Below are 19,424 nucleotides of genomic sequence, written 5' to 3'. Positions count from 1 at the left end.
CAACAGTTAAAAAGATACTGTTCAAATTATTATTTGTATTTGTTTTAAAGTTCAATAAATGGATGTTTTCAAAGTCAATGAATAATCGTATTTAATAATCGTGATATCAATTATTGACCAAAATAATCGTGATTATGATTTTTGCCATAATCGCACAGCCCTAATGGCTACCCTTCTGTTTATGACCCGCGGTGGATTTAGCAACATGTAGTTCATGTAATTCTCCATGTCCACTTGTTGCTGATGGTTGTGGTAGAGGAGCTGTTGATTTTGGACTAACATCTGTAGCATGGTCAGTAGCAGTAGCACTAGCAGTAGCTACTGACAGGAGGAAGTGTGTGTGGCGATTGCTGGTATTCAGCGGGATATAGTCATTTCCTCAGCATGTAAATATATGGATAAATGCAACGGGGAAGTTAACTGAAAGAAACCGAATCTGTGGATATTGCATCGACCGACCAAGAACCACGTCTCCGTGGAGAGGACGCGCTCAGAAAGAGAGATATTCTCTACAAACACCGGGTGAGATCGCTCCTCTGGGACAAAAAACACACTTTATAAAGTCAGGCAACACTAACCAGGCTTCGTGTGATTCTGTTTATTTGTACCTTACTTTGACCATCCGTTCGCTGTTATTGATCATTGTGGAGAGCAGGCAGACGTTTTGTTTGTTATTATAGCAGCTATCGGATGGAATCAATACATGGGCTGCACAGGTTGTCATGTCCGACTATCACAAGTAGAATCATAATGAAAAATACGTCGGTAAAAAGTGCCTGGAGAAAACGGCGTAGCAAGTAGTCAGTTTAGCTTCGGTTGCTATGCTAACATCACCCATGTTATACCAGAGAAACTTTCATAACAGCGTTGTGATGCCAAACAGCGTCAATTCAGACTGACACACATTCACTTAAAGGGAACTGGGGATATGTATCAGCTGCTTGTGTGACAGTCAGACAGTGAATACTTTAGAGCCGTGTGAGCTAACCCGGAGCTAACAGGAGAATAAACTCCCGTGGAAGAGCAGCCAGCACTGCAGCGGTCGGTAAATGCCGCTGAAACACATTAATAAACAATGAACCACGGCACTCTGGAGAAAAGTATAAGGTTGGAGAAGTCGTTATTTAATTTAATCTGGCTTCGTATGATTAAAAGCAACGCAGTCCCCGGCCCGTTGTTGTTGTGAGGTGAGCTCCGTTGGGGAGAAAATCAGCGACGTAAACTGTGACGTCATGACGCAGCAGCGGCAGCACCAGTCGGGCTCTGAGCGGTGTGAAAAGAGCCGGAGCTAAACCGAAGTACCGGTTCTGAACCTGAAAAGCTCTAGCACGGAGCTTGAACCGGAGTTGCGTTGGTGTGAAAGGGGTATGTGTGCCCCTGCTTCCCTGTAGGAGGAGGAGGGGGTGGGGGGGGGGGTCTATGAGAGCAAATACCCTGGAGAATTCATTTTCTATGGAGAGTGCTCTCTGCTGCGTCAGCAGGCTGCAGAGAAGCAACATGGACACAAACATGACAAACATAAACTCTCTTGTTTAAGGAATTATCGTTAGTGCCTGTCATTACCTACTAACCAGCTAATTTGTTTGTTGTTGTTGTTGTTTGTTTTCCACTCAGGAGACAGGCTAAGAGATATTTACAGTAATTAAGAACATCAGCAGATGCCCTGCCCTTACGCAGTGTGTGTGTGTGTGCATTGGCCAGTTGAAATTAGGTGAATTACACAATTGCCAACGCAGCAAAGGTCCATTATCAGCCTCATATAAGTCTGAATACTCTTCTGCTTCTGTGACGAAATCATTTCCCAAATTGGGATCAATAAAGTATCTATCTATAAGGAGCTGTGCATTGTGCCAAACATTGTTCATTATTGAGATCACGATGTGACTTGCAGTGTGCTCATTAGCTACATGTCATGTCGGCCATGTCATGTCGGCCATTCAATTAAATAGATTCTAATTAAATAATTGTATATATGGACTAAATGTTATTTCTAGAGCATTAATATTATTAACAAAAACAAAGTTAATATATAGCAAAACCGTATCTTCCTTGAGACAATATAGAATGTCCTAAAATAAATGATATTCCTGGCATTAAAGTAGTGAGGGAAGTTTCTGAAGAATGAAGAACACAGTGAATCACTCATCCTGTCTTCTGATGTCACCAGCGGGGGGGGGGGGGGGAGACTTTTGATTTTACTGGACCTCACTTTATTTAAAGTGGACCTATTATGCTATATTTGAAAAATATATTGTAGGGCCATACCTATACAAAACATGTCTGTGAAGTTTTTTGCTTAAAATACCAAACAGTTCACCCATTGTAGCCATGCCTCATACTGCTCATACCCCTCTTTTGCAGCCCTGTAAAGGCCCTGACACACCAGGCAGTCACCAGAGAACTCGCTGACACCGACACCGACAGTTCCATCGACGAGTTCTCCTGCGTCTTGGCCATGTGTCGCACTGGAACACACCACAAAGACTTCAGCCGAGCACGTACGAACTGCGCATGCGTGAGTGGTAATAACTCTCCTTACCAGCAGGCGGCGGTAGTGTGTATTCGTCATTCAAAATAGGCAACAACCGGAAGACAGAGAAGAACAGACTGATATAAACAAACAAATAGCGGTTGCCGTTCCATTTTCACTCTCGTCCATCGAAAACATGTTTTAGAATATAAAAATACATGAATGATGAAATGAGCACATAAAGTGCAGACATACTATCAAATCACAGTTAATAGACCTGCATCTGATGATCGCAGTGTTCTGGCGGGTGTGTAGTTTATTGACTCAGCAATGTAGTAATGTATGTAATGCAATAATGGCCACTTCTTGCTAAATTTACATTTCCATGTGATGCTTTTATCCGAGGCGACTCACAATAGGTAAATGAACAGCAGTAGACAGTATCTCATTTACTTAGACACTGTACTTGAGGACAATGTTGAGGTACTTGAGACTAATCCTGCAACTTTATACTGACAAATAAACCGATGAGATGAAAAACCGGACTTGACCAAACAAATCACGGAGCTCTCAGCAGAGGACAGCCGGGGACGCTCCCGCCGATATCAGAGATGTCCCTGCTATGTGTGGGAGGTAAGAGAGGACATTTAAGGGCTATGTTTGATGTCTTTAAGTATCACCTGCTGGGGTTTAGCTGCTGTCCTGTGCCTTCTTAAATCGTTTGTTTACGTCCCTCACTTCCGTTTCGCTTCTCATTTGCTAGCTGAACAGCTGATCAGAGTGGTTTCTTGGCCCGATAGCTTGTGTCCGTATTTGTGTCGACCGTGAAAGGCCAAATAAGGCGTGTCACGGCCGAGGGTTCGGGACACACCAAATTGACTTTGGGCGACAAGGAACGCGTTGTCGCAAGACAACGCAAGATGGCCGAATACGGCCTGGTGTGTCAGGGCCTTTAGAGAAACACGGATTTTGGGTCCTTAGCTTGAAAAAAAGAAAGAAGAGGAGGCGGAGCTAATGCCTGATCAGAATTCTACCGGAGATAAAAATATCCAAATCTCAAAGGTTTTTGATACAAAATCTAAACATTTTTTTATAATGTATCTAATCTTGATATATCTTAATGTGTTCATTTGGAGGGAACTTTTGACAATTTATATTAATTCTTGCACATTTTGAAATGAAGTAGTGGATTGGAATGGCTGCCACAGCTAATGAGACACAATGGAGCAGGGGAAGGAACATTAGATACTTTCATGATGTTCACAGCCCTAATACACTTTCACTTTCACATTTAATTAGGCGCCTAAAAAAGCACAACCTTCTCCACAAATGAGCAGGAACACACTGAGTGCGCTCTGCATGTGGACATCAAGAGGAAAGGGCTGCTCTTCATCAGAAAAACAACATTCATTAGCCTCTAAATGCTTGGCTGATATGAGAGAGACACTAAGCAGAGCTGTGAATGGGAACGTTATCATGACGTCTGTCAATGGTTATCTGGATAAGTCAGATCCACACAAGAAATCCCATCAGGCCACAGGGCAGGCTCAGCCTCACCTGGGAACTAAGCAGATATCTAAAGGACTATCTGTCAAATGGAAAATATTTTATCAGTCAATTGCATATTAACATATCTGTGTTTTTCTTTTGTTTCAGAGACATATATCACCTTCCTTGTTTTATGTAATGTATAATTTATATGCTTTTGTGTCAAGACTTTTGACATTAAATAAAGATGTTGTAATAATAGATAAATAACTTTTCTATTTATATAGGACTTGTAATTGTAATGTATATAACATCAGGCTGAAAATGTAATTTCCCCTCAGGGATTTAGAAAGAATGTCTTAATCCTTAGGTTCAAATAAAACGCCTGTCAATAACATCATAAAGAGAATATGAGTTGAGTATGCAAATAAGAACATTGTTCCGTGCAGGCTGTGGTGTTCAAGGTCTTTTTAGGCTACTCCAGGTTGATGACTTTTGCAGAGGCCCCTCTCAGAGGCCCCTCTCAGAGGCCCCTCTCAGAGGCCCCTCCCTTTGCCTTGCTCTTCCTGCTCTTCTTCAAACAAGGTCGCAGCCACAAGCCTTATCTTGTGTTTTTAAAATGTAGTATTGGGCAAAGGTCAAAGTTATAGTTATTTGTTTATATGTTATATGTCGTCTTGTAAAACATTGTTTGGGCTGAGAAACTTGAATAAATGCATTTATTTGAATAAGAGGTTAACCTAAAAAAGGGAAAGTGGGAATAATGACAATTTTTTACTTAACAAAAGAAAGTGTGCAAAGGGTCATGCAGTGCATTTTGAAGTACATGGGATTCATTGATTTGTTTTTGACCATGGCATACAATTGGGTAGTACATTTCTGGTATTGTGACATCAGTAAAAGGGAGTGTTGGAGCTATATATCACTTTATATTATTTAATAGTTAAAAATGTATTTTCTTGCTGTTATTGTTGATAGTAAATGTATTCTTAGTTATTGTTATTAAATTAGTTTCTATGCTTTTATTTTGAAGGCATGTTTGGGCACCTGGTGATTAGAACCTGGTGTAATTGTATATAGCACTAGTAGGCACATTGGTTTTTTACCAGGGTTTTCCAGCCACAAGAAAGGAAAGCCATAGGAAAGGCTTAAGGAACAACATATAGGAAACATGTTCATTGTCCTATGTTAATGATATTGGATCATGATAATAAAATGCACAAACGGAGATTCTTGTCTGGACTCGGATCATTGCCCTGCGTACATTCCGCTAATTGGTGCCTCAGCAGCAGTGTTCATTGAAGTTATCTGTTTTATTTCTACATGATTTTGGCTGCTACAGGGAGTATTTGATTTTGTGGATTTAAATAGTTAGTGGCCCTTTTAATAAGAATGTTTTGCTAAATTGAAACAATAATATTTCAAATTGTGAGAAAAAAAAGACACTTTTATGAATTTATCTTCATTTGACAGTGTTTAAGGGGTCTTTGCTGATTATATATAGTTAAGATGGCCAAACTGAACACACTGTGCAAAAACAATGCAAGAGTACAGAGTTCAATGTTGGATTTAGTTTTTATTTGTAATGATTGATGTTCACTTTTAAAATGTAAATGTTTCAAGCACACACTTATACAGGTCTGAACTGGGACCAACACCAAACAATGGTGCTTTTAGCAGCAAAGGGAAAAAATACTTTTTAATCACATGACATGTGACACATAGTGACTAGAGTCACAATGCCTGGAATGTAGCTGCCCATGATTTTCAGGTTTGTGAGACAGGGAATCAGCAACAGTGCTGACAGCTCTGTTCATATCTGTGTACCCTCAAGGTAAGAACACGTGTATATAATGACAACAGCAGATTTAACAGAAATGTATCATTTCCTCTACAACCATTTGACAGGCAGCAGATGATTTAAGGACTTCTTATGTTCGCCGCTAAAGGCAGAGTTTGTGCAGGCAGACTGGAAATACTTATGGGTTATTTATTTTTAAATGTGAAGTGCAAGAAAGCTGACTCATGTCTAAACAGACATTCAACAATAATGATCCATCCTTTCTTTATTCCCTTTCTTCATGTTTTCTTTTTTGCTTTGATTTGATTGGTTAACATTGAGAGAGTCAGGTAGAGAAAGAATGCTTATTACCCTTACTAATCATAACAAATAATACATTTTTAATGAATGTCTTTGAGCATATCTACTGATTCTGACTCTGTATATGAGGAGCTCACTCTCAGGCAAATGTTCCATATTATTGAATAATTATAGATATTAGTTATGTAATTGAAAATAAAGAAATGACAATGACTTATTTAAGGGTATTAAACAAAAAAACGTCCTTTCACATCACTTCCTTTCACAAATAAGAAAGGAATGCCGCTGGCAGATACCTACTTGTTCTGCAAATTCACATGATATGTTAATTTGACCAATTTAATATGAAAGGCATATTTTGAACAATTTCAATCTAAAACTCAGTAGCACTGAAAACACCGGCTTTAGGGCTGAACATGCCTCGCTAACACACTAACCTCTCCTACAGGTGATATAGAGGTTAACAAACATCCCATAGGACAACAAGGGCCGTAAGTGGAATCAGATTGTTAAAGTCTTGGCATTTCCCTGGTATTGGTTGACTACTGAATCTCTGCTACCATGACATATGGTCCCCACAGCGTTGCATGACAAGGACGTTTATTTTACCAGTGATTGGAAATGTCCTATATTCTTAATAAACTGTTGTTGACAGGTTTGTTTCTTTATACAAAGTCTATGGTTTCTTTGTCTCTTTTTGCCCTCTCTGTTGGGCAAACCATTGAACAGCATTTTCATCTCCATGCACAAAAGAAACCCTTAGAATCTATTTTTGAAGAACACACTAAATCATGAAAGACCATTCAAACATAGTTTCCCTTTTGTCACATCTGACTGTTCCCAAAGAGCTTTTGAGGCTGGAGATAAGTGTCCATCTCATATATTGACCGAAATTGAATATGTGCATGGCCAGGAGAAAACCCTCACTTATATTAGCAAGTTACTGCTTACAGAAAATACTGATTCTATTTGTTTAGAATAAATAAAGTGAGCAAATGGAGGTGGGGTCGACTCCCTAAAGGTCTCTGATCAGTCTTCAAAGAACAAGCTGGAATTTTGCCCTCGAGCACTCAGCCGGTTTTATTTCTATGATCTACTCCATAAGAACTCTGCAGGTCTTAACTTGATCCAAAAATATATAAAGAATCTTTAGAAAAAAAGAACAGACTGTTCTACTCCATATGACTAGCTCACATGCAAAATATGTCATTGTTCCTTCAGATTGCCACATACAGTATAACATGTTTTAAGACATAATAGGACATGCCCATCATATATTTTCATGTATTCTATTTCTCATTTAGGCAAGAGAACAACACGATACACCTCTTCAATGTGGCATAAAATGTAGACTTTTCAGTTTCCCATGAACCTGTCTCCAACCCCTACCTCTCTAAAAACAGAAGGTGCGGCTATAGCAAGGCCGAGTTGAGAAAGTTGGAGCTGGAGAAGAGCCAGTTCCTCCGCAGCTCAGGTTAGCTTTATTAGTCACTGTGTTTGTCAGCTGGAGACCCAGGAGCGGATGGTGGGATGCCATATAACTGAGGAAATGAGTGCATTTTCTCTTACAGACTTATCTGTTACTTGGGTGGCCATTGTTTGTAGCCTTTATTTAACCAGGTGAAAAATCCCATTGAGATCAACGATCTCTTTTTCAAGGGAGACCTGCGGTACATTGGTTACACATAAAAACAACAGAAAACAAAAAGGACATCACAACATAAACAAAAAGGACATCACAACATGGCAGCATGGAGCAAATATGTTCTTGGTGCCAGACAACTGTGTGACTAATAATAATAATTCATTTATTTTATATAGGCGCCTTTCAAGGCTCTCAAGGTCGCCGTACAAATACATAAAAAACAAGATACACAATAGATAACACTGTGTGTCCTTTGTCTTGTTCTACCAGGTGAAGAGAGATATAGATCCTCCTAAAGTACGTCTTGGTACATAAATCCTATCCTGTAGTTGGAAAAAAAAACTTGTGGCAGCTTTCAGCAATAGAGATAAAGATAGTGAGAAAATAAATGTCAGAGGGGCGGACTCACAAGCTGTTGCTGTTGAGTTAAGAGTGTTGTCTCGGAGGTAAAATACCGGAGTGCTGACTGGAAGAAGATCCGTGCATGCGCTTGTTATCTCTGACTGGTCCGTAGGAGATCTCCCTGGTATTTCCTCAATAAGGCCCAAAGAGGCAGAGCTTCCAGTGATTCTCATCGAGTCCCACAGTTAAAATTAGACCTTAATACCCCTGGCCTCAGAACAGCAGGGTACAGCGGGTCAGGAGCAGAGGGTGGGCTGCTGCTGTAGTGTGTAGTGGTGTAGTGTGTAGTAGTGTAGTAGTGTAGAGTTTTTTAAATATGTACCTGTATGGTACTCCTCGAATTATACTTCTTGTGGGTTTGCGTAGCAGATAGTTAGAGCCATAAGGAGAAACCTAGTCCTTGGTGGGCATAATAATTGACATGTGTTTTAAAGGAATGTGGTAAGGGGAAGAGAGAAAGAGAGAGTGGATAAAGAGAGGATGTGTCTGTGTGTGTGTGTGGCTGTGATAGTCTCCCTTGTCGTTGAACTAGATGTTTTTGTTTGTGTTGCTCAAATTCCACTGCATTTGGCAGTGTTGGAGTTCTAAAGTCCCTGACGGTGTGCCGTCATGAGACATGTTGGCTGCTCTGCCGGTAGTTTGAGACTTTCGGTCCTGAATTCCTACAGTGGTTATTCAGCAAATGTAGGCTTTGTCCAGGAAAACCACGTCTTATATTGTCCAGTATAGTATTGATTGGTTTTGTGTGACTGGATTCCAGGCTTTGGCACAGCACCTGGAGCTCCTCGTGCAGTACTTTAATGAGAGTAATACAAGCGTCAAGTACAGTACGCGTGTTTCCATCCAAATGTGTGTGACACTCATACAAGATGTCATACAAGATCAACATGTGTTTACATTGTTCCAAATGGTCCAGCTAGCTTTATTTGCATGTGTGGTTTAATATCTAGCCAGCCATCTTGGATACTACATGGTCTCGTGAGAGTTGCGTTCAGTGGCAGTAGTGAAAGCAAAGATCTACAAGCTGTGCCTTTATGCTATACTCACTAAGCTCACATTACTCTACATGAGCTGGTTGCATACACCCTTAAATATGTATTAATTTAAAATCCTGCAGACTGTTAGAACACCAGGACTAGACTGGGCAGCATCTCTACTTCATAGGACTGAAACCAGAGAAGCTTGACAGCGCTATGGTACACAGCTAATGTCATTGTGAAGCGTTCTGTTGTACCAGCAACAACTGCTTTAAAACAGGGACAGCTTTAAAACCAAGAGTCCTAGGCTTCAGGTTGTAAGGTGTAGGGTTAACAGAAACAACAACTACACCCACATTATTTGAAGCGACAGTAGAGGAAGGGTTTTGTATATACACCACAAATCTTGTATATTACATCACATGTCATGCTTTTATCCTGAGCAACTTACAATAAGTTAATTGAACCATGAAGAAACAAGCTCAAAAGCAAGAATCTTGCAGATACATCAGCTCTCAATAAACCATTGTCAGTGCTACATTTGCTTTTTCATTGACCAGGGTGCAGGTGAACCTCGGAATATGTGTATACTTTGGGATGTTCTTATATCAATAGGGAGCTCGAGAGTGGTGTTTTTGTTGAGGAGTATCTAAGATAAGATAAGATAAGATGGTACTTTATTGATCCCAATTTGGGAAATATTTGTGTTGCAGCAGCATAAAAAGACAAGGCATTGTACAATAAAAATTCAAAGACTAGAAATAAAAAAGAAAGTATCAAATATACATGTTGAATTTAACAAGGTATACATCAAGGGCCCACTGGCAGTGAGGGAGAAGCAGCCCAGTGGGTGTGTGGCTAACCATGTCCAGGATGTAAGAAAGACAGGATCTATCCACAGCACAGTACCAGTGTTTTGGAGCAGAATGGGGCAGCCACTGGTAGACAGGGAAGGGATCAGAGGAGTGGTGCAGTGTGGGAGAACTTAGATGTTTTCAACCCCTCTTACATTTTTTATAAATTCTAATCATGTATTATGTCATTTTAAAAAGGTGAAAATTCAATTATCATTATTTTTATTTAGTTTTGTTTTAAATATCCTGTTGGGGTTAAATATTTCAAAACATAGAAAGTATGATTTTTGCCTTTTTTCGGGTGTTACCAACCTGTCTGTCGTCATTATTGTAATGCTTGCAAGAATCCAAGAGCTGTAGGTGGGGAAATCTTTAGCTCAGAGTGGTGTAACACAAACAGGGAGAACTACAACTGAAGTACTTTCATAAAACACCTTCAGGGCATGAATGCTTACTTTGTGAAGCCACCAGGACGAACAAATTAAAAGTAGCAGACAATGTCAACATGACCCACTTTCTGTCTCTGCTGCCTGTTGTCAGCCAGGCTGTGGTTGCCTGTACAGCATTAGCCCAAAACACAGCAGGGAGCCCTCTGCCCCACAGGCATGTTTGTACTCTACCTACACATTCACTGTGAAACACTATCTTTTGGCATGCAGAGAAATGTTTCTGTCTGATCCAGCTGTCTTTAAGACGCTCAGGATCAATCTGGGAAGTCACAGAGCAGACGACTCACTGAGGTAATAAAAAGTATAATTATACTGAAAAGAGTGGCTCTCATGTAGTCTTTTTTTAAATGTCACAGTTGTCTTGCCACACTTGAAATGTAAAATGATGTATATGCAGCCAGTATATCTGTATCAGGTGGACTGGAAGTGTCTCATGGCAAAAAATAATGTGTACATAAGAATTGAATGTGTCACTCACAAATGTTAATTTTTAGCCCAACAGAACCTCCCTGACCTGAACCTCTGCTGAATGACTGTCAGACAACAGGTCTCAGATATCAGGTGACTCCTGATCCTAAACATGCAGGCTTGTGTGTTTAGCTTAGAGAATACGTGCTAGTCTTCTGAGAGAATGCCCCTTAACCTGTTTCACACCATCCCCCCGGTACCGGGCGGATAAACGCGTCATTTGCAGGAAACAACGTCTAAGGAATCTTAATATTGAATAAAACTATGAATGTGTTATATCCATGTAACGGGAAGAAACTCAGCTAACTGATCTTTTTAAAAAAAAATGTCAAAAAAAACCCACAATGCTAGCACTCAGCCTCTGAATTAGCCTCGATCGAAAAAACGGAACCTACAAAGGCACTTAAACTCACTCATAACTCCCTTATTACTTATCCTAGATGCACAGCCAACCACTCGTTTTTGGTGTCCTGGAGACACTGAATCTGTGTAAAAAACCTCAACACTCAGTGATAAACATTCGCGACGCTATAAACGAAAGCGTACATCATCACATGTGGAGCTAAGTAGCTAACAAACGTAAATATGGCTTACCTTGGTCAAAAGTGGTCTTCAATGGCATTAAAACGATAAAAAAACGATGCTGCAGTTAATCCATAGGTTCATCCTATGTGTCTGTGCCTTCTTTGAAATTATTTCTGATAATCCATAAGCAATACAACTGCGTTTTAGTTTCCAAACTCCAGAAGGAGACATTCCTCCACTTTGGTTTCGTTTTCCACACGCGAAGCGCCCACATGTTTTCTTTACAACGTGTGTGTGAGTGGGCCTCCCCCTTCGATTCTATTGGCTCTAACGGTCACAAGGGTATGTCAACCAACCAAATCGACCAAGGGAAGCCAGAGATAGGTCAAATCCACCCAAATGACCCCAAAAGTGGGGTTTTTTGGCTAAATCTCTCTAAAAAGGTCAAATTTCACTTGTTTTGCATCAATCTTGATACAGGGTACTTATTATATGTTGTACTTTGGATTCCTAAAGCTTTTAGTCTACTAACCCATCATCCAAGGGTAGTTTTCACTATCTGTAAAAAATAATTTTTGGACGGACACTATAATTTACAGTTTTTTACTATGTAAAATCTGAATTTTCTTTAAAATAAAAAACATTTATATTGATTCTGACACTTCTACATCCAACTCACAGGTTTATCATTACTTTGAGAACAAAGATTATTAATTTAACCCTTTTAGAAGGGAAGATATGGTCATTTGTTCTGGGAATGTCATTTTCGAGCCTGAGACCTGAAAAACAGGCTCAGATCATCATTCATTTTTTGTTTAATAACACCAAGACATTAGTTTCTATATATTTTCTTTATACACCATACGGTGTTACATTTAATTTAAAAACTGCAATTACTTTGTACTTGTATAGTGTAAATAGTATTCTGTAAATAGTATTCTGTTTGAATTTTTTAGTATTATATATTGTATTCTAAAGTATTCTGTATATGTATGTTGTGTATTCAATAGAGATACTATATATACTTATTTCCCTGTTGATATGATATATGATAATCATATGATATGATTCATGTGCAATAACTTGTTTACATGTAGCTGTGAGAAACCAATTTGCTAAGTAATTTAATATAATTGTGTATGTTATTTGATGGAAAGCAGGTGTAGTGGTATCATGCAAGATTCCCATTCTTGCGGCACACGTATTTAGTCCGGCAGTGGCTCAGTCAGTAGGGGCTTGCACTGGGAGCCGTAGGGTCGCCGGCTCACGTCCCGACCAGACCTAAACATGGAGTGTGGACTGGTACTTGGAGAGGTCCCAGTTCACCTCCTGGGCCCTGCCGTGCCCTTGAGCAAGACACCAATTTAGAGCTCATATTAGGTTGATGTGTGTGGTAGCCTCTATACGATCATTTTGTGATAATGACGACGCAATAGCCCCGCCTCTCCCCACCTCTGCTGCTCACCCCCGCGTCAAAGTACACTGCACACTGAATTCAGATTATTTATCTTTATCTCGATATGGACATAAACGCGAGTGAAGTCTAATCTGACAGGATGGAGACACGCAGCTCTTCCCGCTGTGATGCAGCGGGAGCAAAACACACACTTCAAGTCAGATCATCACCCATAGCTATTTTAATTACCTCTCAAACTACCTAAACTAGTTATAAATATGTTTATTTTTACTGTCGGGTCACTCATTACTGGATCAGCTGCTGCATGAGACAGACACTGACGCTGTCAGAAGAGAGGAAAAAGAGACAGCCTCCGTGTATTTTATGATTATATATCATTATATCGTCGTTATTCATTTGTTTTAAAGCTCAATCAATAACAAAGAAGACCTTTGACCGGCACTTTTATCATTTTGTCCGGAAGATTTAAACTTTAACACACGTTGACCGGCGAAAAACTCTGCCCGGTTCCCTCGGCCCCCACCGCGGAGAATAAACAGAAGTGCAGCCATGACAACCATTCTTCTTCGCTGCTTTTGTGGAGGAAGTTGCTGCTTTTGTGGAGGAAGTTACAGCGCCACGTACAGGCTCGGCATATGTACTGCAGCTTTTCCAGCGGTTGGATCTAAACGGAGCTGTCTCGTGTGGGCAGACACTATCCGGTGTATATTGCGTGTGGACGGAAGCTTTTTGGCGATTGCGTTTGCGTTAATCCTATGCGTTTTGCCGTATGCGTTCCTGTGGGGCCGGGGCCTTAGTGGTCATTTCTGCAGTGGGTAGGAATAACATGCTCATTCTAAATGTGACTCAACCATTCAGGAATCTAATCACATACACACAACGCAACAATACTCAAATGAAAATGGAAAACATGTTCTTATCATCACAATATTGTCAGTAGTATGATAATCCAATAATTCCTCAGTAGCCTACCCATGTTATTGTTTGACAGCTCGTCCTAAGCTTGTTGGTGGGATGACCCCAGGCACTGTTCTCCCATCTGAGGAGGATATCGACCCCACAGCTTTGAGGGGGATGAAGAAAGAAACACCTCCTTACACTCAATACTGATCACACTGAATGTTGTTTGCAGAAGTTTGGAAACACTAGTTACTTAACTGCTTTATTTCCTGCTGCCAAATTTCCCCAGAGTTATTTTTGGCAAGGTGGACTTTATTAAATGTACATTTTCTCAGAAGACAGTGTTCCATCACCTACATGAACTGTGTTGTTGTAAATTAACCCTGCCGATAGGTCAACATGGTCCTCTGTCACTAAGCATCACAGCCTGGTCAGGCTCTGTGAGCTTCACTGACAGCAGATAAAGGAGAGGTATCCTGATATAGGAACGTTATCAGTACCTCCTGCTGCTGCTGATGCTCATTGAAGATGTAGATAAAGGAAAGGAGAACACTTTCTAAGAAGTCCAAGTTGTTGATGGAGCTGTGTTTACCATCATCCTGCTCCATGAAGTGTTTAGCTGCAGTGAGAAATCTCTGAGGAGGAAACAGCAGGGCTGAAACACAATTTACCCTACTGTACCCTGTTCGACACCACCCCCCCGATACCGGGGGGAAAAACGCGTCATCTGCAGGAAACAGCGTCTGAGGGCATCTTAATATTCAATAAACTATGAATGTTTTATATCCATGTAACGGGAAGAAACTCAGCTAACTGATCTTTTTCTTTTTAGCCTATGAATTAGCCATGAGCGAAAAAATGCTAACGGCGTTTTGCACAGAAACTCACTCATAACACCCTTATTACTTATCGTAGCTGCACATCCAACCCATCGATTCGCATCGTGAGAAGACACAGAATTGAGCGGTACATACATCATCACTCCATGATAAGAACTCACAAAGATATTAACAAGAACAGACATCAAAACAGGTGGCGCTAGGTAGCTAAAAACTGCAAAATGGCTCACCTTTGTCGTTGTCTGGTCAAAAGTGGTCTTCAATGGCATTAAAACGCTGCTGAAGTTAATCCATAGGTTAATCCAATGTGTCTGTGTCCCTTTGAAATGATTTCTGATAATCCATAAGCGATAAACCTGCTTTTCCGTTTCCAGATGTCAGAGCGAGAGATAGGTTCGCTCTCATGCAAAACTGCGTGCGCATAGCTCTCATTTCTCAATGGTAAGGTGTGTGTGTATGTGGAAATTCCCCTTCGATTCTATTGGCTCTAACGGTCAAAAAAAAAAGAGATGTCAATCACCAAAATCGACCAATGGGTTCCAGAGAAACGGTAACAATGGCCATTTCCACCCAAATCACCTCAGAGGTAGAGTTTTTTTTGCTAAACCTCTCTAAAAAGGTCAAATGTCACTTGTATTGCATCAATCTTGATACAGGGTACTTATTATATGTTGTACTTTGGATTACTAAAGCTTTTAGTCTACCTTACCATCATCCAAGGGTAGTTTTTACTATAAGTAAAAAAGAATATTTGGACGGACACTATAATTTACAGTTTTTTACTAAGTTCAATCTGAATTTTCTTTTAAATTAAAAACATCTATATTGATTCTGACTTTTCTACATCCAACTCACAGGTTTATCATTACTTTGAGAAAAAAGATTATTAATTTTCCCCTTTTAGAAGTGTAGTTATGGTCATTTGTTCTGGAAATGTCATTTTCGAGGCTGAGACCTGAAAAACAGGCTCAGTGCTTAACAGGTTAACACCAGGATCACATTTTACCACCAACATTTCTTCTGATTACTCACATTATCACTATATAAGCCGTCTCAGCTTTTAAAGATATAATTGCTACTTGACTTTGTTTCTTCCTAATAAAAAAAACCTTTCATTTAGCGACATCACACTTTCATTCACTGCTTTGAAATGAGATCACCAAGAGCTCATGGGAAATGGAATGTTTTTCTTTACCCATAAAAGGAACCTTGAAAACCTTTAACCCCTTTCACATGACAGTAGCAACTTATGATGTTTGTGTGCCGTGTGAACAGCTTCTGAAGAGCAGATAAAACTGAAGCCCTCTGGCAGAAAGATTTAGGAGCTGCCTCAAACACGCTGACCTTTCACAAATCGGCTACTGGGAGTGCTGCATGTAGGTAGTTGAAGGTCCTCACACATCCGCCCCGCACCCCTCCCCACCACTGACCCCCACAAAGGTATTTTCCCTCCAGAAAAAGACGGGCCGTTTAACATGTTGAGGCAGAGACACCTTTTCAAACCATCCTGCCCCCCCGGCTAAAGCAACTTAAAAAGTGCAACTGCATACCAAACACATACAGTCTGGCTGCCCCCACTCTCAGCAATAATACCCCTTTTAAAATGTCATATAGAAAATACCGTTTGTTTGAGGGGAGCTTCATCTATTTGCATATTATCCACAACTTTAAGCGTTTGGTCCGTTTTTTACAAAACATTTGAGTTACACAAGTAAAGCCTGACTGGAGTATATAATCATCCATGCTAAAGATGTGAAGCCCTCAGAACTATGCTGTGAACATTTAAAATGTGAATAATGCTAAGATGGATTATTGCAGGGTTGAATTGTTCATATGGCAACATCAAACATTTGTTTTTTTTAGAGTGTGTAAGTAACTGGTAGTTAATAAATACCAAGCAGGTAGAATAATAATTTTTTTTAAAGGACGGGTGTTCAACAATGATCATTTGGACTCCTTAAAGGTGGGGTAGGTAAGTTTGAGAAACCGGCTCGAGATACACTTTTTGTTATATTCCATGGAATGCTCTTAACATCCCGATAGCAATGAATATCTTAAGTGCTTTGACAAAACATCCATAACAAAATGTCATCTGTGGAAGCCATAGTACTGTAAAAAGCACGACCAATCATTTTAGCCGGCGGGGGACATTTCCGGGCAGGCCTCACCCACCCCCAGTCAGCCTGGACAGCCCCCCCTCCCCCACCCCCACCCCCACCCCCACCCCCACTGGACTCTGAGCCTCAACTCTCTTTGAAAGCTCCCCTCTTTGATGTGAGGAATGCTGCAGATCAAGCTACAAACTGACTTCAGCTGCTTACTCTTGTGCTAGTATCTGCCATTATGTGGAGGCCAAATATGGATTTTATCATGGCTGAAATGTGACCCCCCCCCCCAAAACAAAAACATAGATTGGGTCCCTCCTCCAGACAGCATCAAGTGATGGAGAAGGTGACCCTGGCGTCAAGTGTCAAGCACCCATCAACCGAGAGAGAGAGAGAGAGAGAGAGAGAGAGAGACGGAGGGAGAGACGAGGAGAGAGAGGATGAGAGATCGAGAGAGAGAGAGATGAGAGAGAGATGAGGAGAGAGAGAGAGAGAGAGAGAGAGAGAGAGAGAGAGAGAGAGAGAGAGAGAGAAGTCAGACAGGCGCTGGACAATGAGCAGCTCTGTGCAGAGGGACACACTCTCAGATAAGAGCAGGGAGATATTTATTCTGATTTATCCTGTGAGTGACACCACACATGTGAGCGGTGCCAACAATGTGAAAGTGTTTGAGCTCAAACCACAGCCCCTGTTTTCTCCCCAACAAAACATTCACTATCAGCATCAGAGATTATACAGTGCTAGGCTTTCTGTAAAACTTCTGTATAACGAATATTCAGTTGCTTTCTAAATAGACTACTTTACTTATTAGATGTTATATTTTCCCACATCAGAACAAAGAGTGCCTATCTTCATTCCAAATACAAGACAGAGAGGTTTAAAACCCCAGCCTCAATCACAAACATCTGATAGCACTAACCACATTTCACCCTAGTGTTCGAACCTGCTCCATGACACCAAATGGCCGCTTAGCAGGAGGGTTGGCGCACAGGGAATGATAAAGCCACCTGTGTTATGTTCACCCACCTGTTAATTGCACGTTTATTTAGCATTAAGGCCGGCAGAGCTCTATGAATTCATTGCTACCCGTTCTGTTCGCCTCAACATATTGTTATCTAATTTTAAATGGTAAGTGGCTGTATTAAGGGGAAATCCATCGTAACAAATGAGGAACCCTCAAAGTTCCAGGAACCCGTCTCGGCCCTGAATGCGTCACACTGGTACACTGGAACAGTCCTCCCATCAGAGCCTTCTGGTGCCTTCTCTACTCTAACATGCTGTTACTATTCAGGCTCACCGGCAAGTTACAAGTCCAGCGACATCCGGAGAGTAGGCTACAGTATGCTGAATACCTCGGTGAAACCACTGCAGCATACCGTGTCCACACTGTTCTGAAGCCTCTTCTACCGCAGTATCAGCGAGCCTTACCGTGGAGCAGAGTTCCGGCGGTCACGGTGAGCAGCAGCAGCACAGCGGCGGAGTCCATTCTCTCGGCGGCAGGATACTTGGCGGGATGAAGTGTGAGCTCCGCTCCGTGTCTCTTGTTTGTTTGGAAGAGGCGTGGAAAGTCCCAAACTAACCAGAGAGACGGAGCGCAGGTGAACACACTGAGGGGAGGGGAGGGGGCTCTTTGGGGCGTGTGCGTGTACTATGTCGCCTTTAGGTGTTATCGGAAATAGTAGGCTTGTTTGAGATGAGCTGCGGCTCGCCTCGAAAGTAGACGAGAATAGCCGATTGCAGCCGGAGGAGGTCTCAAAAAGCTCGCCTGAAGTCGGACAGCTCGGAGTCGGCTTGACTCGGTTTGTGATGGCGGAAATTGCGTTGGCGTTCTTCGTTGCAGATGAAGTGGATGCAATAGAAATCCCACAATTACTATATCACTACAAATGAATGACTCGAGTGTCTGTTCATTTTAAAACAAATCAATACAATGGGGGTTGAATCCTACATGTAAAAGACAGAACCACTTATTACTTTTCAAAACTACTTCCGTCAGTGATCTTGACCAGTTTGCATTTATAAAGAATGCACACATGTGTATAATCGTTAATGTCAGATATGTACTAAGTAAATACATTTGTAGATTCAAGATTAGATTCAACTTTATTGTTATTGCACAGATTACAGGTACTGAGACAACGAAATGCAGTTTAGCTTCTAACTAGGAGCAGGGACGTGCACAGACATTTGGAGGGGCTATTGCTCTAAACTAGAAAAATGGCCTCCCCCCGAAAAAAAAACATAAGACCCTTTGAATTTTTTTGTAAATGAAAACCAGGGACATTTTTTGTTTAGCGGTCCATATCTCATTAAAATATCTAATGTTACTAACTATTAAAGTAAAAATGGGGACAATTCTGTTTGAATGTAGTTTGACCATTGTAACTGCTGTGCAGACATACTGATAAAATAGGGCTTCTAACTAATTTTCTTAAATAAACTCACTAATTAATGAAAGCAGTTCAATACGCATTATTCTTATTCTTATCATTCTTTATGAGCGCAGCAACGGTAAGGTATCTAATTACCAGCGACGTGCAGTCAGTGGAGGCAGGGGAGGCAGAGCCTCACCTGTCATACTCCAATGTAACGGAAAAACAATTAAAGAAAAACTAAATAATAATAATAATAAAATGTCTCCACTGATCTTGTGTAAATGTGATTTCTGTATGATTCCAATCGCATTTTATAGTCAAAATCAGCAAATTTGCCGAGCTCCGCTACGGGAGCGATGAGAAGTGAGGCAGGGACGAGCTCTGCCTCACGTAAGCCCACAGTAACTTG

General features: G+C 40.9%; 1 protein-coding gene across 3 annotated transcripts in view; it reads right to left on the bottom strand.

The window, feature by feature from the left end:
- The window catches only part of alcama (activated leukocyte cell adhesion molecule a), a 60,352-nt gene extending 42,101 nt beyond the window's left edge, over positions 1-18,251 (bottom strand). For all 3 annotated transcript variants that reach the window (XM_034117325.1, XM_034117326.1, XM_034117327.1), the window contains exon 1: positions 18,069-18,251. In XM_034117325.1, the coding sequence (XP_033973216.1) occupies positions 18,069-18,126 (58 nt within the window). In that variant the 5' untranslated portion in view covers positions 18,127-18,251. The remainder of the gene's footprint in view (positions 1-18,068) is intronic.
- Positions 18,252-19,424: the final 1,173 nt, after the last annotated feature.

Source organism: Trematomus bernacchii, unplaced genomic scaffold (assembly GCF_902827165.1).
Source record: "Trematomus bernacchii unplaced genomic scaffold, fTreBer1.1, whole genome shotgun sequence".
In the NCBI taxonomy this organism is placed as follows: Eukaryota; Metazoa; Chordata; class Actinopteri; order Perciformes; family Nototheniidae; genus Trematomus; species Trematomus bernacchii.
This window is presented reverse-complemented; position numbering and strand designations above follow the sequence as displayed.